This window comes from Anser cygnoides, chromosome 9 (genome assembly GCF_040182565.1).
Source record: "Anser cygnoides isolate HZ-2024a breed goose chromosome 9, Taihu_goose_T2T_genome, whole genome shotgun sequence".
Lineage (NCBI taxonomy): Eukaryota > Metazoa > Chordata > Aves > Anseriformes > Anatidae > Anser > Anser cygnoides.
This window is the reverse complement of record NC_089881.1, coordinates 13,437,594-13,458,914: the sequence shown is the minus strand read 5'-3', so window position 1 is coordinate 13,458,914 and position 21,321 is coordinate 13,437,594. Positions and strand designations below refer to the sequence as shown.

Below are 21,321 nucleotides of genomic sequence, written 5' to 3'. Positions count from 1 at the left end.
ATAATTTAAGCAGCTACAAGTTACCCTCCCCCCGCCAAAAAATAAAAGTAAAGATTTATTTTTGTAAAATTGGATTTAACTATGCCATTGCATTTCCAGCTTCCTTTGTATTTGAGGCTTAATGGAATAGATTTTAAGACATCTGTAGAAGGAGCAGTGAATTTACCTGCAATTTGTAAAAGTAAAATTGGGGGGCAGTTTATAGTACACTGGGGTCTAATTATCATTAAATAATGAGGATGCCAATAAAAGGCTTTTCATTTCCACTCCCACAAGCATATGGCTGTGCGATTAATCACTGCCTCTTACTGAGGATACAGCACTTTGATTCCTGAGGTCCCTTACGGTGAGTTCAGGTTGCTGCTGGGGGGGCCGTGCTGCTGCAGGGATCTTCTTGCGGATCTTCTTGACAAGCAATTGCTCGGGGGGCCTTGAAGCAGCACAAAGTGGGGCTGACACCGTGTTGTGCTGGAGGGATTCTCTTGCTCTGGGTGGTGTTGGCCGTGTCACAGGCCCCAGCCCACTCTGCTCTGCCCAAGTGTTAGAACTGAGTTGTACTGGTAGGAGAGTTACACAGCATTATGTGGGATGGGCAAAGTAAACTAGGGGACTTCTCTGGTGGGTCCAGTTGTTTTTTTTTAAATCAGTTATCATCTCTTCAGTCTTTTTTCCCCCTTTGATAGATTCTTGCAGTTCTAGAAGGGAAGAGGAGACCAAGCCATGGGATTCCCATTTCCTCCTAAGACCTCCATGTGCTGAGTAAAGCAATAAACCAGCACAGGAAACATGTAAGATTTCACACACTGTCCCCAGCAAGGCTGTCCTGCAGCTGTCCCTTTGTGCACACGTGCCCAGGGCTGGACTGGCTGGAGCAGGGACGTATCGTGGTGCCCGGTGAGGCTTTGGGCTGGAACATTCAGCGGAGCCTCCCAAGTGCTGCTGACAGGCGGCAGCTGAGGGCAGCCTGTCATGAGTGTGGCGGTCCTCTCGGGCTTTTTTATGTTCAAGATGGGAAGGATGCTCTCCAAAACACAGTGCAGATCTGTGCTTTGTTCCTGATTGACCAGCACTATAAGTTACAAGCCTGCATTATATCATGAAGTCTTACAGCCTCTGAGTATGGGATCTTCATCAATAGCTTTCACTTAATGGCTGTGCTCATGGATTTTATGCATCTAACTGCTTACTGACAAAGGCCTTACTGCAAGTCCAGCTTTCAATCCATGAGTAGTCTCCACTGATTGATGCAAAGCGAAGCACACCTGGGGAGGACTTCAGGAAGGAGAAAGAGGGTCAGCTGGAAATGGTTTCTGGACCAGGTCTCTGGCAGTGGGGTGGCCAAAGACCAGGTTTCACGCATGCAAAGAAATGCAGTCTACTTTGTTCATAGCTCTAGTTCAAAGTTTGGAGTTTCTTTTGATGCATTCTTTGTAAACGGGATGGACTCCAGCATCCTGATGGCATGACTACCCCCTTGTGTTCACAAGTGATTCTTGTGAAGAATCACTTGTCCTGCTGCTGTAGCTTCCAGACTCATCCCTTTGAGAGCAGTGGCACTGAGCCACAGGCTTTGATTGCTTAACAAATCCGGACAGGGCTGTTAATCATCCAATAATTTCTGATGGTTTTGTGTCTTACCTTTTCACATGGATCATATATTGCTCTTTTCAAGATGAAAACTAATAAAACATCAATTGTTTCTTTTTTTTTTTCCCCCAAGCAACTTGCTGTGTTTGCACCATTTGCCAGAGAGAGAGCTGTCATTAGAGTTTCAGAGATGTTTTTGGGAAACGGATTAATCATTATTGCTGAGCATAACTGTCTACATGGAGGCTATTCATTTTTGAAAATTATTCTCGTGCCAAAGCAAGATCCAACTGGGAGCTTGTAACTATATGTAAAACTATACAGACAGCGGAATCTCTTCCACACCTCAGGAATTAATGGACTTCTTGTTTGGACAGTGAAACAAAAGATCAGGGGAAAGAATTCATTTTGGGTCGAATAGATCTCTCTTTTTTTTTTTCAATTAAATTTTTTTTCCCTGTGGAAAAGGGAGGTGCATCTAAAATGCAATCAGTAAAGAACAGCCCCAACCCCCATTTTTAAAATTAATTTTAAACTCATTTTAAAATCTCTTCTCATTAATTGTTCTTTAATAATGCAATTTGAAAGTACAAGATTGAAGGGTTTATTAAATGTCTGCAGAAAATATTTTTGCATTTCTGATAAGAAGCATTTAATTTCAAGCCAGAAGAACAACAGAACTTAGTTCGTGGCTTTTCTACCCAGTTGCTTTGGTGGAGGAATTTCTGTGCACTGGTACAAGGTGCCAGCGCTTCATTTTTCCCTTGCTGCTGTTGCCTTTTTCGAGCACAACTTTCACAGCAGCTGGATTTGCGTATGAAGTTGTTTCTCTTTCTCCTGCAAATCACCGTAGTGGATTCAAACCTCACTTCTGGTTCAGATTTTAAGAGGAAGTTTTTAACCGGGGAGTACCTTTTAATTAATGATAACAAACTTAGGAGTCTCTTCAGCTGCTGTGTAAAAATTTTGTGTTCGCTGTCACGTGAAGGCCTTGTGTAGGATAACGTTGGCGCTCATTTCCAGCCTTATATTCCCTGGACCTGAATACTGACAGTGTCTATAGCGGTCCTCGCCACTTCCCAGCTGCCTCAGCTTGTCTGTGTGTGTGATCCACAGCTTATTGCAGCATATGGAGAAGCTTGGAAGGGTTTCAGCCTGACGTGTTACGTTAGCTGTGTCCCGTTAACACAGAGCCCGGCAGAGGGCCACTGAGAGGGCACAGCGGGCGGCTCGGCCCGGGGGCTGCCTGCTGAGGGCCTGCTGCCTGCCCTAGCCCGGCCTGGCAGGCCTCTGGTCCCGGCCTGCTTCGACCGCAGAATGAGCAGTTGCTCATCACCAGGGTCTTTGTGCTGTCCTCGCCATCGTGTTCAAAAGAGAAGCCAAGTATCCAACAGTGATGCTTTATAGGCTTGCTGAGTTTTTTCTTGTACTGAAAAACCAGCCCCAATACTTGTTTGTGGGGTGTTTTTAGTGACTAATGCCTGTTTCTTGCTCTGCCAGCCGCAGCAGTACCAGCCCAACCCGCCTCTTTACAAAGTTCTGTAGGATACCTCAAAGATGAATGATGCTATAGACAGCCGAGGCTTATTTAGATCCTATTGTAAATGTTGAAATGTCACATGTACCCTATTTTTTTTAACATTGTTACATCATTTATTCTTCCGTGTATTATTTGTTTTTTTCCTTCGTCCTTGCTGTTAATCATCATCATATTTTTAGCACATAGATAACAAGTGGTGCTTTGTAGCTGATGGCTGTGCCACAACAAACTGCCTGCTATTTTCTCGTTCCTTTTGTCTTGTGTTCAAAATGACTTTGGTTCTCTGTGTTCTTTAATACCATACGCATCTAAAAAGAGAGAGAGAGACTTCCCGTCTTTTCTTTTGCTGATTTGAGCTGGAAAACAGTCAGTTCTCTTGTTGTTTTTTTCTCCAGATATCTGTAGCCTTTCCTTATGGCCAAGCAGAGGCAGGTACATATTTCCCTGGCTGCCTGGTGCCAGCTCCAGCATGTGTGGTGTGCAGAAGCTCTGTTGAAAAAAATACAGAGTTCAGGGCAGCTGTTGAGGTGGAGGCAACAACTGTCTGCCAGGCCCACGGCAACCACCAGAAGCTATCGGCTCCTTTTTTAACCAAGGATGGTCACACTCGAGCTCTGAAAATCCAAAGAAAATGGAAAACTCGAGCACCTAAAATCCACAGAAAAAAGAACATGCTGTTTGATGGGTACAAACCTTTGCCTGGCTGTGAAAACTGCTGCGGCCATGCAGTTAGGTGCTCATGCGTGTTCCCTGTGGAGCATTCCTTAAAAGGCTCCTTGTAACGCCTCCTGCGGACTAGTGAGGATTCATCTCTCCATAGCCATGCCAGCCTGGCTTGTGGGTATGTCCTGACCGTGGCAAGTGTCTCCTTAGCCTTGTGCTGGGAGTGCAGCCATGAATTCTGCATTCATTCCAAGGTATCGAGAGTGCCAAGAAGAAAGTTGAAGTGAGCCCCTGTACCCAGAGTATTCCAGCAGTGCAGCTGGTGACAGGCTGATCGGATCAGTGTGCCTTTATTCATGTTGTTACGAGCTGTGGAGGATCAAGAAGGACGAAGGATGCAGTGGGTGGGTGATTGTGGGAGAGCGGCATTTGATTCCTTGCTCGTTATTACCCTCCAGGTATTATACAAAGTTGTTTAGGCCTAGATGATCAATGGGAACTAGATAGAACAGGGTCCTTTTAGGACCTCTGCTGACGGTTCCATACATTCATCCTCTAAATGTAAATAGAGAATAATACCATGTTCTTACTAAACAGATTACTTGTGATGATGCGTACAGGCAAAAAGTAAGGTGCACTTGGGCATTATGTAGATGAGGGCTGTGTTGAGTCCTTGTACTGGGTCTGGCATAATTGATTTGTTACATTTGGCATAATGCTCTGTTAGGGTTATTTCTTTCTATGTTACGTTACTTGGTCTATTTATTTTTCTGCTTACAGTAGTCTGCCTCTCCGAACTAAAAAGTGAAAGCTGTGTATTTGTGACCATACGTGTATATGTATGATGGCAAGGGCATTTGAGTTTACGTATTAGGGAGTCTCGTGATCTGCTTTGTGTTCATCTACTTGGGAATTTTATACTAAGGATTTTTACTGTATTTAACACAAAAGCATTGGAGCTCTTGTAGGTGTGTAAAGGAGGGGAATCTGTGCAACAAAAGTCCAAATTCCAAGGAAAAATCTCACTAAACTGATTAATCTTTCTGCTTACTGTCATCCATCTTACAAGTGGTTATCAAAAAGGCGATCATGCTTCACATGGATTGAACTGGATTTGTTTATGGCAAAAGCCTTTGTGACACTTTGATTTTCATGAGGAGGGCATTTACAGCAGGGAAATAGGATTCCCTGTCCTCATTTTCCTTCATAGGTAATCTTCCACCCAGTATTTTGTGGAGTATGTGTTTAGATGTTGTCCCCGACAACCCCAACAATTTGGTCCTTGATGTAGTTAATCCCGCAGTAAACTTGTGTTGAATTTGTGTTGCTGTTTTTAGCAACAGAGTATAAAATCATGAACTCAGGATTGTGACCTTACTGCAAAATCAAGTAGAAGAGAAGCTAAGTCATGGAAGGGAACAGTTTTAACCAGACATAAGTCTTCAACAGCATTAGCAGAAGAATTGAACAGTATAGGTCAAGTAAATTGATTTTTGTATAAATATTCTCTTTTTCAAATTCGTGATGACAGGAAAATCTTTTTACGTTTGACTTCTCTTCCAGTGCAGTTATTTTTGTGAGAAGTACCAGACAAGCAAAGAAAACAATGCTTTGTATTTAACGACAAAAACATGAATTGAGGCAGCTCAGTTTCCCACATTACTCTTGAGCTTTTCAGCCTTGACCTAGGTGAACACTTTTCTTGGGCAAGTGCTGAGACCCTTTGATCTCCAGATTTAAACCATGCTTGCCCTCTGCTAACACTAGCTTTTTCTGCAGTGTTTTCAAGAGGGATCAAAATGATGATTTTTGCTAGAATACCAAACTACTGCACTGACCTTTTAGTTAGATATAAGCTAGCAACAATTTAAACTGCTAAACTCCCTAAACCATTTGCAAACCATGAAGGTGGCGCTGAAAAAGTGTGTGTTCACAACGGACCCCTGTGATACTGGTATGGCAGAGGATTTGGTGCATCCGTAAGGAATTCTAGCAACAAGGGTGCCTTCGGGATAACTGTAATTAAGCTAAGACTGATACGGTGCACATAGCTCTCACCCACTGACAGCAATACATGCTGAGAGCATTTTGTCAGTTGGTGTTTTGCTGTTTAGGGAACAATAAATGCTGATTGTCCTCATCTGTGCCAGTTAGGCAGTTGCAGAAGGAAGGAGTTGGATGAAATCTATAAATCTGCTGGTGAGCTGTACAGGTAGCTCTTACAGTTTCTGCAATAAAATACTTCTTCCTCTGTGCGGAATAAAGCTTTGGTGCTTTGGAATGATGAATTCAGCTGTCTTGCTGGTGGAAAAGATTAAGCAAAAGTGAAGGAGCTTAAAAACTCTGAGTCAGGAGATTTGGAAGTCTTCAGTGGTCTGATCTTTTTCTATACATTACGAAGGCCTCTTATTTACTTACCTAAAATGTAGTGCTACCATCTTAATCACAACATTTTTAACCTGGAAATAGAAAAGGATTGGAAGTGCGACCTCACACTCCTGCAGGCCAGAAAGGACCAGTTATTCTTCCATCTGTGGCTAAAGAGCCAAACACCTACTATAGGGGAATTAAGACAGGTCAGAAAGGGAAGGCAGTGGAGCAGGTAAGAGATGCCTTGAATAGTTCCTTACAAGAATCTTGGAAAATCTGTGTAAGGACTTGTGTTCAAATGTGCATGCATTAGTGCATGCTTAGAACACATGATGGTCAGGGACATCCATAAGGACATGAAACAGTCAGGGGAGGTGACAGTGGGTCAGGAAGAGTAAGTCTCACCTGCCCTATAACAGGTCTCTGAAGACATGCTTAGAGGAGAGTATGGGCCTGCACGACCCAAATGCCTCCTTCACATGAGGTAGGAAGGAAAAGGATGGCAGCTGGGGATAGGTTTTAAGGTAGAGGTAAGGTCTAACAGGCACTGGGTTTAACATTTAATGACTTGGCTGCCTCAGCAAGGATGGGTCCCTCCTAGTGAGAGAGGTGCTCCTAGGTCAAACCTAGCCTCATGATTACTTCCTTTTTGTTTTTGCTGGTATGAGTAAGAGTTGTACAGGTTTAAAACTAAAACACCTTCTCTCTAGTAGTGACATATCTGATCTACTCCCTGTGTCCAGTAAGTACCAGCTAAATGCCGTTTCTGTGTCAGCTTTGGCAGCAGCTGTCAGCTTTGCTGATGTTGCAATAGAGGCAGGCAGTGAGGGAGATGGGGAGATAGGCAGAGGGTCACCAGAAAGAGAAGCCTGAGGCGGTGCTTCAGGCTGGCATGGGAGAGAAGAACGGGGTTTAGAAAGTAAACAAAGCTGGCTCCACGTTGGCATAATCAGCAGGGCAGGTAAAGGGATGTGGAAGTAGACATGCGGAGCACAGTTGCGGCAATCATTAAAAACAGAGATGAGAAACTGAAATCGCTGCAGTGATTCGCAGCAGCAGCAGCCACGCTGCCCTGCCAGGCTCAGCAGTAGCTTGGAACATGGAAGCGGGCGGCCACATGCCATGTGCCGCTGGGGCTGCCAGCCGCCAGGAGCAGCAGGGCTGCCGGGGGCAGGGGGCTCCAGCCGAGCCTGCCGGGGTCAGAGAGCAGGCCCCGCGCTGCCTTCACCCAGGGCTGCAGCTTGTGTGTTCATTATCGTCAGCCGTTCATTAATCTGCCATGTGTATCTAAGTGTATTTGGAGAAACTGACTCCTGAGGAAAGCTGGAATTTTGACCTCTTAGCATTAATGTCTTTTTGTTATGTTTTGTTTTGCTTTGCTTTTAATGAGCCACAGGCAAGATCTTCTCCCTGTGACGTCTGTCTGATACTGTACAAATTAGGACGTTCCCCTTTTTGCTTCCTAAAAAATTCTGTGATCACGTCATAAAATATCCTGTTGTATACTAGGATATGTCAAGCCTGATTTTTAAGTATCAGAACCCGGGGTTTCCATAAAGGGAATTGGATCTTTGCCACCTTTGCCTGCCAAAAGACCCATCAACCAAATATTGTGAGCTCCCGCTTGATTCTCATTCTTTCTCTGCTGCCATGAGGTTTATTGCTAGTCTGCTTTTATTTTTTTTTCCAAGAGTTCAAGTCCTCTCCTCTCTCAAGACTGTATTTTCTTTTAGGCTGAGTCAGTCTCATTTTCCACGAGTCTTCCATCTCTCAAGTTAAAAAGTTAGGCAGGCGTGCTCCCACTTGCTTTCTGCAGAATCAGGTTCTCTGTCAAGATTTAGCTTCATTGTCTGTTTGTACTTCAAGAAGGCTCTCCCCTGGTCCAGGAGTTACTGAAAAAAAAGATGTTTCAGCTTTACTTTTTCTGCTAGGAACGGTCAAAGATGTTATTTTGATAACTGTGTACTGTTTGTTTGTTATGCTATTTTCTGTTCTGTTTCTCAAATCCATTTAATGGGGAGTGATCTTTATGCTGCCAGTTCCTAATTAGCTTATCACCTTTTGGTTTTGTATCATTCTCCTGGCTCATTTTCACTTTGATGAGTAAAGAAGGACATTTGCATGTCCTGTAAAGGTTATTCCACTTTAAACTGAAGAGCCTTCCTATCTGATGTTAGTCCAGACAAGTACTTACTTCCCTTCCCTCAACACAATAAAGGCTGTCCAGTTAACTTCTACAAAGTTCTTTGGTGCTTTCAGTGTGCCTTGAAGGTAGTGTTAACTTTTCATATACATAGGAAAAGAAAGTAGGCTGTTTCACCTACAATCTGTAATAACTTTTCTATAGCACTTTCCAAGCATTTTACATGTATTCTTTGAAACTCAGCATGCTTCTGGAAAACCTGATGAAAACGTGTTTTATTGGTAAGATCTTTTACACGTACACCCCATCATCAAGTTGCTCTTCACTGTGATTTTCCATGTATTCATGGGGTTGCATCATCTAGTCATCTGAAACCTTCTAGTAACTTCTTTTTGTACCTGCAGTCTTAAAATTGCCTTTATAATCCAGAGTGCAGGAGGTCTTTTGTTTGTCCTATAGGAGAAAGATATTAAAATGCTATTTGGCTTTGTGATTTTTTGGGGGGAATTAGCCCATTAGCAAACAGTATTTGTCTCATCATTTCCCATAATTACTAATAAACAAGATTATTTATGCAACTTCCACTGAAGCCCATTAGAATAGTTCTGGCAGAGAGGATATTCACATCGTGTCAGTTCTGCTTCACAAAATCTTCAGGGCAGCTAAGCTCATTATGTGCTAGATTTGAGCTTTCTTGTAGTCTGTTGGCAGTTACTTAATCATTTCAAAATAAACCCTTTATGTAGGTATTTTTAAACAGATAGATCTTTTTCTTGGAAAATATTTTTCCAGTTGTGTTCAGTTGATCATTAAGAACACAAGAAACATTTTCTTTGTGCACAAAGGGTCTAATTCTCATGTGATGTATCCACATTTTACACTAGTATAACTCCACTGACATCGGTAGAATTCCTCCGGCTGTACACTGGCATAAATTACATTTTTTTCCCTTAAAACTAAGCAAACAAGCCCCACTAATTTTCAGGTTAGCCAGCAAGTTGACAGATGTGACTTCCAACAGTCATCCAGAAACCTCCAGTCCTGCATGCAAAGGCTTGGAAGAATCTGGAGCTGTGAAAGAGTTCCCAAAATGGCCCCTTACACAGTGGTGTTCTCAGGACGTTAATTGTTAGAGAAGGCCTTTGTCAGCTGCTCAGTGGAATCGAGCTCCTCTTCCTGTAGCTCTGCAATGAGCAGAGGCCTGACTGAAACCATTTTTATAAACAAGGAGTATATCAATTTAATGGTGCTGGTTGCAGGAGGACCTAATGGATCACCCTAACTGAATGATCATTATAGTCATGAAATCTTGCAAGATTTAATTCTATACAGTGCTTGCACACTGAATATTTAAGATGGTTAGGTAGAAATGAGCTGAACTATACGACAAAAAAAAAATACTGCAAACTTTTTTTTTTGCCCCTCATGGCTGCTGATTATCTGACAGTAAATTTATTAAGGTGTATTTCTTTCTAAATAAAGTGTTTAATTTCTTGTGACTACTTAGAGCAAGATGATGTAGTTCTTAGAGAACAGTGTCAAGGATTGACTATTCCTTTCTTTGAGACCTCTCAGCCAAGGTGTTCAATGACCATAATCCAGGTTTTCTAAACTGACGGAAATGACAAGTACGATAAAGGCATTTTTCCAAGGAGTGCCACTTGGTGAACTGCTCAGAGGCGAACCACTACCTATCTGCCTGTTGGTCACTTTTAATGACGAGGATGGAAAGAGTTGGCCAGGGACTCAACACCAGCAGTCTCAGCACGTGGGACAGCTGGCTCAAAGAAGAACACTGCTGGCTGGCGCTTCCTCTTGGAGAACTGGGTTTAAGCATCAAGAAAATGACAGGAAAATGGCATTTTCTTTGCTTCCTTGAAACTAATTGTTGAGTCACGTATAACTCCAATGACCAGGCAAGGGGTCTAAAAATATAAAGGTGTATGTTCCGCATGTCTTTCGCTTTTGTGAAGAAGTGTGGACGGAAGAGCTAATTGGATCAGAGCTGATAATCTCAATGCCTCATTTCAAACTCGTTCTTCAACCATGTAAGTTTTTTGTCACTGCTTTTACTGGTCATTTCTGCTTGCTTTGACTTGGGAGAAAATCGTTCCTTGCAGAGCCCTGTAGGTCAGAATGTCGCATGCACACGAGAAAGGCTCAAAAATTACAAACTTGGAGACACAACAGCCTGGTGTAGATATGCAGTGGATTCACATAATTGAATTTCAGGCAAACCATTCCAGCCCAAGGGTCAAATTATGAATAAATATAAGACAAAACACACCATCTGGTGAACCATGCCTAATGTAACTGAATTAATTGTTCAGTGGATCTCAAGGCCAGTTAAATAGCTTATCCATATTTCTCATTGCTTCTACTAAATGACACATTCAAAGCTCTTTCCTCCCTTCTCCCCCTCTAACCCTTTAACCTCTGAGTCATTTAGTGGTGGTGGGTGGTGTCTGCTCTGACAGTGTGTTGAGTATGTTGCAGAAATAAACAGGCTACTTCAGAATTTTTTTAGCAAATAAGAGCCTGCAGTGAATGACTGACTCTCAGACATATGGGCCTGAAAAGACATAATTTAAATTCATTATAGTTATTATTCGCATAGTGCTAGCTACTTCTGGGTGGTTTTACAGGCAACATATATCTCGAGAATACTTTCCTGTTTAAGAATTTATGCACAAAGATGAAAAAAAGCAGAGCTGGATGTGAAATGATTGTTGTAAAGTCTAGCTTTGTTTCAATGGTTTTATGATTTTGTTGATTATAAAATCAGTGGCTTGCTTTCTTCAGACTTCGCTCGCTTTAGCAGGCTGCTGGACAGCTGTTGATTTTTTAGAAGGCTGAAAAAATACATTTTTAATAGGTGGAACAGTCTGAAGATTTTTAATGTGATTTTCTACTGGGTGGAGAAGGTTTCAGGGGGGTACAGAATAGATTATACTTTTGTATAGAAAATAGGACAGTCACATTTTTATAACTCCAAAGAAATAAATGGCATAATGTGAGTTTCAGACCAGTACTCTCAGTCACTACTTGTTTGAGCTTACCAGTATGTCTCAGAAAGGTGTTGTGTTGCCATTTCAGCCTTGGTGATCACAGCAGAATTATTCAAGTAGTACTAACAAAACTGGTGAAAAAATGTATGCTAGATTTTGAAAAATACTTGTTCCAAGATTTTTTCCTTGGTGATATGTAGTGCATAATTATATCCAAAAAATGTGGTCAACAAGTGAGAAAAAGCTCAGCAAATGTATCATTCATTTTGTAGCCAATGTATTTTATTCTTATTTTATATGTATGGAAACTCTGTAGGACAAACTATTTCATCAAGAGCAATTTCTTTCCTGTAGACATGTTCACAGAAATTCATGGATTCTTCTGAACAGAGTGTGAGGCCAAGATTTTCAAGTTTGCCTTGTGATGTTAGATGTTCAGTTTCTCCCACAATTAAATAAGAATCACGACTCTCAAGCAGCTATGTTGGGCCAAATACACAGAGGAAAGAGAGCTAAAATTAGCAGAATTACACTCAGATGAAGATCAGGGCATCCTGAATTTCCAGTATAGATTATTCAGAAATTTTCAGTGCCTGGTGCAGAGCACATGATGTTTGGTGTGGTGCCTTGCTCTCTAATCCCTGGGGTGAGTACATACGCTGGAGCTGACTTCATTCCGGAAAAGGACAGGCCATTAGCCACCGCATCAAAGCACCGGGGTGCCTAGTGGCACAACGGAGGGTAATAACACCCCAAGGAAAGTGGAGTAATGGAAGCAGTCTCCCAGCTGGAGGTTGATCAATAATATTTGGAAAAGCTCTGATAAGAGCTTTATCAGACACTTTTATCCAGACTGGTGTTGTGTACTGTAGGGAGCAGGGGAGGAAGCGGTATGAAAACAGCACCCTGTTCCTTGGGCTTTTGTGGCTAAATACAGCTGCTAGTTAGATCTATCCCTAATGCAGCTCCTGCAGTGGTTTGCCTGGAACTGGAAGTCCTTTCCATTTTGGATGTTGTTTTTAAAGTATTGAACTATTTAAAAAGGCCTATTTGTCTTTGAGAGAATCCTGTACCTTAATCCCTTTTCTTATTAGAAATTAAAAAGAACACAACGTTTCAGAACAGCATCTGGTTTTATTTAAAAAAAATGTTTAGACCCAAGTTTCTTAATTTATATTTATTTAGAAAATAAAAATGTGTATCTTCAGTTGAAATACAATCCCACGTGTACGTAGCATTTCACTTTTCACCCTTTTGTAAACCTGCAAGCAGCTATATTAGCTAAGATATAAAATTATTGAAACTGTTCTTCTGAAATGCTGTAAAGTGAGGTTTGAGGAGTGTGTTTATTTGCTTTTTGAAACATCATAGCTTTGCCCAAATGATTAGTGGTATAACATTGGCATGAATCTTAAGGGTATGGAAGAGAATTCTACCTGTACGTGCTGTCCTTGGGCTCTAACGTAATGGCTACTTTCAGGATTGTTGCAGGGACAATATTTTTATATCATCCCTGACTGTTTCTACTGACATTTCTGGGTCTAGTATGAATAAAGTACTAGAGCAGTAACCAGAGTTAACAATTCTGTACTACAATATTTCAGTTAAATTGCAGGTTATTAAATAAAGCAAGCCAATTCCTGCTCCTACTTAATGTACATTTCCAGTAATTCAGGATCTGATGTCAACAAAAAAAATGCTTTAGATAGTGCAAAGAAGTGAAATAATCAGATTATCTTTCGGGAAATGTATAGTGTTTATTCCAAACTATTTTGGCGTGCTGCAGCGCTGGTAGGAAGAGTCACTGCTTGCAAGGTAGTAGTTCGGGTCAGATGGGTATGAACAGTGTCTTTTCCTAGTGCAGTCTTGGTTCCTGGCTGTAATAGACTGGAGGAATTTCCATTCTCACCGGCTGGGTGATTCTTCTTCAGTTCTGTGCCCTGTCCCTTCTAAAGAATTGTAGCCCATCTCCTCTGAATCTCACCATTTTTCAGTTCATCTGAGTCTTTCTGAGGTTGGTTTTGTTACAGAAGTGATTGCTCAGTAGTAAGAACACACAAGGCTAGCAGAGGCTGTGGGTTATTAGAGGGAAACTCAAGAGTTGGTTTTGCTGTGCACTGCAAGTAGGTCTTCTGCCTCCCTTCACATCATTTGTTGAAGAGGTTACATTTACGTCCCTTTGCCAAAGGTCTGCAGTTGGTTTTCTGGGCATCGCCAGCCATGCAGGTCACATTGCAGACCACCGCCAGGCCAGCTCTGACGTCCTGGAGCCTTGTGTTAGCAGCTGGATGTTCAGTGGCTGCCATACTGAAGCTCTGCTAGACTGAGGATACGGGGAAATGATGCACAATTCACATAATTCATGCATGCTTTCTCTGACATCTGAAATTTTGGTAATCAACGTCATAAATCTAATTGCAAGCAATTTGGACAGTGGAATTATCTGTGCGTAATTTATGCATATCTCTAGAGCTTTAAAGGCGAAGTCCTTAAGCACAGATGGAACTTCAAGCATATGAGTATCCCCTTTGTCTTGGTGGACTGTAGACTCATTCATAGAAAATGGTTCCATTTTCTTGATAAAATGTGTGTAAAAGAGGGTATGTATTTAGCAACAGCAATGTAAGTGGGTTGACTGAGACTGACTTTCCACATTCTGGGTCCCTTGGAGGACTCTGGCATTAATGCTGCTGCTGGCTCTGAATCATTCATGTTTATGCAGGCTCCATGCTGTGCTGTAGGTTTGTAATACCACTTAGAGGCATTTTATGGAGTCTTATGATTCACAAGGTGGGAAAAAAGAGTATGATTTGCCAAAGAAACAATACAAACAATAATAATAATAATAGCAATAATACAACAACAATAAAATACAACAATACAACAAAAATACAACAATAAAATACAACAACAATAAAACAACAACAACAGCAACAGAGGAAAAGCATTTCTGAGTTCTATATTCAGAAATGTGATTACTAAAGCTTCTAGAGAACTTCTTATAACTTTAACCAGGGTTTGAATGGAGACCAGTCAAGAGTATGAAAAGGTAAACCCTTGCTTTTTGCTCCTGTTGCTGAGCTTCTGATTAGGCACAGCAATGTGCTCAGAGAATCACTGAACAGACTGGTGGGGACCATGAGCTGACTCATTAATCTGAATTTCTTCTGTACTGCAATGGGATGATCTCAAAAAGCTGTTTCACTTGTTCCTGTACACTTGCAGTGGTAAGCATGTATTGTCACCTAATTAACAACAATGAGTATTCAGCCTGTAGTCTGATCTGTGAGTAAAGGTAAAGCTAAAGGTGTATTAAGGTGGAGCCATTTCCTCTGTTGTCCAAATGAACCCTTAAGGGGGTTGATATAGTCCGTACCACTCTTGCCTTAGCTGGGTTGTTCCTTTGGACATTGGTCCCGCTGCCTGAGTCTGCTTATAAGATCAGAATCTGGCCATCATTTTGCACATACCATTGCATTGTGAAATTTTACACTTCTGGATTATTTTACATTTCTGAGTTACACATCAAGAAAACTTAGAACATTACCTTTAAAAGGCTCCATGAACATAAACCTATAACTTACTGAAATACATTTTCCTTAACGTTTGTCCTTTTCTCATTACTGTCCAGCTATTAGTGAAAAATACATATTTTTTTTGCTTATTTGTTTGTTTTGCAGTTCTTTGTTAAAATCTCTTTTTTTTTTTTTTTTTCCTGAGAGGAGTGAGCTTTATTCAGTTTACTGAAAAGGTGGACCTGGCTCAGTTCTTTCTGTTTTTAAACAACACCTTCAACAGCAGTGTACTGCAATATGCTTTGCCAGCAGTTTGCATTACATTTGTTGTTCATCCTAGGTGAAATTAGGATGAAACAAAAATACATTTGGAGATCTAGCTCTCTCCCTGCCAGAGAAAAAAGAAAGAATTTGGACACTTTTTCATCTTGGAAGTGCTGTCCTCAGCTTCAGCACAAATTGGTCTTAATGAAGAATTAACTGATGGAACACCTGGGCTACTGAAGATCTGTAGATACGATTGAAGTGATAGATTTAGCAGGATGTTTCTCTTGGCATTTGTCTAAAGGAGTGCAGCTGATTCCTACCTGAGTTAGGTAAAGGGCTAAAGGTAAAGGGTTAGGTTAACGGGCTCTTCCCAGGCACGTGTGACAGTCTAAGACAGCTGGGTTTGAGAACAGGTTCTTCTCCAGTTCCTTACTGGTCGTGCAAACATCTGTGATCTGCCTTGTGACAAATGAGTGCCAAACTAATGATGGTGGTTACACAGAGCCCTCAAAAACTTGACTCACCAAAAAAAAAAAAAAAAAGTTGCTCCGTATCTCTCTTGGATTTTTAGTGAACTGCGGATGGCTTGAATTTAAGTCATACTTGAACAGATTGACTCTCTAGTCAATATGTAGAAGCTTCCAGGAAGCACTGGGTTCAGTGTACACGTGGAGATGACATCACCTTCTCAAGTGTGTTAAAGACATTCTCAGAAGTAGAGGCCAAGCTTGGATAGCCCTGGAATTTTACCCATCAGAGTACATGGATGGAAGCCCAGACCAATTTGGTTTTTACGCTACAGTGTATTGGATACTGACAGTAACTAACAGTCAGCACTCAGTGAGAGAAGATTGCTGATAACAGAGAGGTCGTTATGTTGTGAGAACAGCTGCTGCTCCTCAAATGAAGCAAGACTTGGCTAGAGAGAATTCCTGCACATGGATACTTTATGAGGAGGTTGATAATATGGATAAGGCATGGTGAAGACCACTGGTATAATAACAGATGCTGCTTTACAGTGTGTCCAGAGAGTTTGATTATAAACTGTATAGCAAGAAAAGTCCAATCTCAGTCTGTCATTAAGAATTTCTTCCAAATCAGGCTGCCATTTTATTGGAGTTTACTTCAATGTCATGATACTTAGTTTATTTCTTAAGTCCCCTGGGTTTCTGTGATTATGGAAGAAAGATTTTTTGGAAGCTATCAGTACTCATTGTTTCATGAATGAACTTGAGAATGGTGGTTATAAAGGTTCAAATGTTAAAATACGAATGAAAGGAACCTCTGTGGTTTATAAAATTGATGTTTGTTTGTGAATTGAAAAGTCTGAAGTGATGATACTACAAGAAACTGATTTTATTCTCGTTTGGTGTATTTAAAACCATAAATAATTATTACAAATTTCTATTATCATTTACAGAATATTTACTTTTGTATGTTCCCTTCAATGTGATTTTTGATTCTGATGGATGTGGTTCCAGTCACTGATGTTTTCTTCTTTTTTTTCAGTTACACCAGCAGAGTTGTTTCCAGTGGACTGAAGGCACAAATTAATAATCCAGAACTGAAAGTCAGAGGACTAGACCCCCTCATCAGTAATTTAATTGATAAACTTCAGCACTTTAATCAAGTAAGTAACTTTTAGAGATACCAGCATTTTATCACTGGGTCTTATGGCAGAGCTGAAGCTAGAAACACGAGGTGGTACTGCTTCTCGTGTTACGCATCCCGAGAATCAGAGCCTTGAAAGAGTCATGGGGTGGGCCTGCTACTAAAAACATCCGGAGATTTTGTTGTGTCAGCTGGATTATTAACTCTAATGAGACAAAATTATTTTTCTGGAAGTTGCTCTGATTCCTGTATGTTGTCCCGTAGTGGTTCATTAACTGTCCTGTGGTCTTGTGTCCCAGGGACATAGAGCCCCACCGTTCACATCAAGCTTGTGCCTAGAGTCAAGCTGTGTGAGGGCATTTTGGAGTCCCACGGTATCCCTGTGTTGGAGGAGTATCGTGCTGTTTGTGCAGGTTCCTGGTCATCAGTGGTGTAGATACAAACAGATGAAAAGACAAAACGGGTCTATAACCATGTGGTAACTGAACTGCACAGAATGCTGAAGTCAGGACAGAAGGCGCTCCAGGATGAATCAACTGTGCCCCTTTGAAAACGTTTCCTTGAGCCTTGTTCTCAGGCCCTTCAGCCCCAAAAGACAGATACCTACCAATGAGTTTGTCAGATGCAAGATTAATCTCTCTGCTTCTATCAACTGTTTGTGTTCTCCCAGATGCACTTGCAGTCCTAGTAGTAGATCTGCAGCCTTTCAAAGCTAACTGCATGATTCTGTGCTCTTACTGCTTCAGCACACCTCTTAGTGAGTTCCTACGGTAGTGCTAGTCCAAGTGAGCTGGAGCTAACAGATTTAACAGAGATGGATTTTCATTTAATGTAGGCATGTTTTCTTGTCAACTTGGAAGAATGCTTACAACAGAGTGTTCACAGTCAGATGTGTTTGCACATTAGTCTGCTCATAATCCTTCACCATTAAAGAGTGACGGAGCATGGGGATATAAACTGTTTGTAGAAAACAACTGGAAGATTAAAGTCCACCTTTGTGGGTGGGATGAACAAGAAGAAAAATAATCTGCACAGGTAAAATGGGAAAATGAATTGCTTAGTCAGGATGCAGGAATTTAAGACTGAGTCTGTGACAGGGAGTCATGGTTTGATCTCTTATTTGCTCCTGCAAAAGTACAGCCCTCCCTTACCTCTCGTCAACAACTGTTGATAAATCCATAATCTAACTAGCAATTAGCGTTTTTGTTAAATCTGGCTTGGATCTTATGTTCTGTAGGCTGCAGCTTAAGGATTTTTGTATCACACTGTTTGATTTAACTTGCCATGGAGGATTATAGCAACCAGTGTGATGCAGTAATTGGTATTGCAGTGAAATAGACATTATGTGGTCAGATTGATGAAAAGGATAATTTATTATTTATCTGCCTTTGTATGTTATCAAATAGAGTGTTAATTTACTTTATAAGTATTAGATATATCCATCTGTGTAATCGTCCTCTATAAACACTGACAATAGGAAATAGCAATAGATTAAATTAAAAGTAGCTGTGTATTGGAAATTCTATTTCTTTGTAGGAAAAAAAAATAACTCTTATAATGAGCTGCATACCAATTTTCTTAAGTTATGTACATTTGAAAAACATCTTCAAAGACCGCTTTTTAGTTAGAAGAACAAAATCCAATTCTTCCTAGCTCTTCATATAAGTTGGAAGGGTTGGAAGGGTTGTGTTACTTCTAATTCTGTTTTAGGAGAATATCGTCCCTAAGTAAATGTAACTCCCGTCAGATTGAGGTGCTTAGCAATAATGGATTCCAAGGGTGAAGGATTAAACAGAATACTGATTATTGCCCTAAGATCGTTCGTTTTAAGTACTTGGAATAATATAAATTCTTTTGATCATAATTTTAGTAAGATTTCTTCAGAGATCAAAGCATCAAAGAAGTTGCTAAATATCTAAGGCTTTCACATACAACATCGAACATGTGTAGCTGTTTTCTGCTTCTTGAGTTTTCATTTCAGTTGGGATATTAATATACAAATAAAAACTGACACTGAAAAGCCGATTAAATCAGGATTTTAAAGTGTCATCAATAGTGTGTGTAGACTGTGTAGACGAAGAGAGATACAGAATCCCATTACTCATTTTAAGGGGAAATTGATTTTTTTCATCAAATTCTTCTTCTCTCTCTCTCTCTTTTTAAAATTTGGATGCAGTAGGTGTGGTGGAATTTAAACAGTGATAAAATAACACATTGTCTTTGTATCTCCATAAATATTTGAAATTTAAGCACTGAAATTTAAGCCACTTTAAGCAATGGTTGCATATTTCATATGCAGAACCAGTCCTAGAGAGGCAGGAAGCCTGGAGAGCAGGGAACAAAGCATTGCACAGACTGTCCATCAGAACTGATTTAATATGTGTAGGCCTCACTAATGTTCTGCTACTTAACTAATATTGCTGAACTACACAGAAGAAAGAATATTCTTGGATAAGAGAAAGATGTGCTGAGAGTTAAAAAGAAAAATACAATTTCTGTCTTAACAAAATAAGCTCTAGGCTTGCTGCATCCATCTGTCAGAGAGCCTGGACCTGCTGGCTCTCTGTCTGTCTCAGATTGTCTCTTTTGCAGCAGTGTGCATTTTGGACTGTCGGGTTAATCATCTGCTGGATCGATTTGCTAGGTCGGGGAGTACTGTCCACTACAGCTATGTTCAGATCAACAGGATTCATTTTTCTAAAAGACGTGCCTTAGCTCAGCAATTCCAAAGCTTTTCTGGAGCAAGTCTAAGTACTGCTGTCTGTGATAGTCCTTCTTCCACATTGTGTCTTCCACGGTTGGACCCCAGCCCTTCCCCGTCACCAAGCCTGCTGCAGTCACCTTCCCCCAGTGGCAAAGTATTGATTCATTTAAATCCAAAAGTGAGAGTCTTTGGTGTACAGCTGGCATTCCTCTGTTAGCTCCTAATTATGACTTTATCCACAAATATAAAGAGATTAATATCTTCATTGGTCCTAAATCCCAGGGACATGGACAAAACTCAACGATGTATTACTGTTCATATTGTTGCATCCCAACTCTAGTGTGTTACAAATAATCCCTATGCTTGTCTTCCCCCGTTTCTGACTTTCATTTAGGCTGAAGTGCCAATTCGTTGGAGATTACAGTAGTTTCTCATTTTTTTCATGTGGGTCTTAAATCCTCACCACATAGTATTTTTTAAAACAAAATGATTATGCAAATAGCAGGCTATTTCATAACCTTTTTGCAAAGCCATAAGAAAGGTGAATTTCAGTGAATATTACTCAACAATTACTGTTATTTGCACCCCGTCAGATAAGGTTTTTGAAGGGTTTATTGTGGCTGCTGACTCACATATCAATAGAATTACTGAGTTACAATTTACAGTAATTTTTACTTATAGTAATGCAAAAAAAGATTAAGTGAAGTCCTAGGTTGATTTTAAAGAACTAGAAGTTAAAATAATATCTTTTCCTCACCCCCCCTTTTTTTACTTTTTTTTTGGTGAGTAGAGCAGATGTGAGCTACAACTGATAATAAACATCAAATCCCACATTGTTCCTTTTTGGAGTACTACTTCTTGCCACATAATCACACCTAAATACGTTTTAGTGTTTTCCTTCAGCATAATGCTTTTCACAGTTCAAGAACAAGAGTTTTGGAGGCTAAGGTTAAAAATCCCAAAGGATCAATTACATCGAAAGCAAAGAGCATGTTAGGGAAAGGGGAAAAAGCTTTGACTATAACTTAACTAGCAAAGTTGCATGGACACTCTCAAAGGATTATAACATAAGTATTGTGCAAGATTTATTTATTTGTCTTTTGTCAGCCTAAATCTAATCTTAACAGATTTTTAGAATACAGTGTGTTTTGGTATTGTCAGTCAGAGATGGATGCTTAGGGCATGGCTGTAATTCAGTGCAGTATCCTAGAGTTTAAACTGAAAGTGATGCCAAATCAAATCTTTCTGAATCTGGACCCATATATTGTTTTTTTTTTCCCCCACTGAAGTCACATGAATCTGCCAACTGAACTTAGAAACACATATATCATGAATTCCTTTTAGATTTGTATACAAAGGATGCCATCATAGCAAAGTTCCAAACAACACTGAGATGTTTCTTATCAATAATATGAGCTAGCCATAATTTAATCTTGAATGTGAATTTAATTGGGTTAGACAATAGAGAATAATCCTATAAATCATTTAACTACTACTTAATTTAAATGTGTATATATTTTTTCAGACATCTATAAAATTTATTACATTATAGACTTTTTATATGAGATTTAAGTGGAGACACATTGGTTTGATTTTTATCCAAACTTGTAGCTGACTTGGACTAAGACTCAGAATAGTCTGTTCTTCATTTCATCCAATGAAAACATAGAAGGTAGACATTTTAGACTGCTGCTATATTGCTTCTAGTACTTGGGATTTAAACAGCCCGAATAGGCTGAAAATATTACTGCTTGCCCCCTATGCACATAGCAAAACCTTCAAAGACACGTGTTTCTTCCCAAATAAAACAGCTTTTCTAGAAATGCCCTATGTTGGAATTTCCAAAACAGGTCCTCTTTTTCCGTCCAAAGCATTTGGAGGCTTTGGACGTTTGTTTAGGATTTCAGATGTTC

At 40.4% G+C, this 21,321-nt stretch overlaps 1 protein-coding gene across 7 annotated transcripts in view; it reads left to right on the top strand.

Moving 5' to 3' along the window:
• Nucleotides 1-21,321, top strand: part of LOC106039183 (glypican-5-like) — a 425,024-nt gene that overhangs the window by 253,102 nt on the left and 150,601 nt on the right. For all 7 annotated transcript variants that reach the window (XR_007168470.2, XR_010833633.1, XM_048077284.2 and 4 more), the window contains one exon: nucleotides 16,603-16,723. Coding sequence is in view for 5 of the 7 variants with exons in the window: in XM_048077284.2 (XP_047933241.2) it covers nucleotides 16,603-16,723 (121 nt within the window). In the remaining 2 variants the exon portion in view is untranslated. The remainder of the gene's footprint in view (nucleotides 1-16,602; nucleotides 16,724-21,321) is intronic.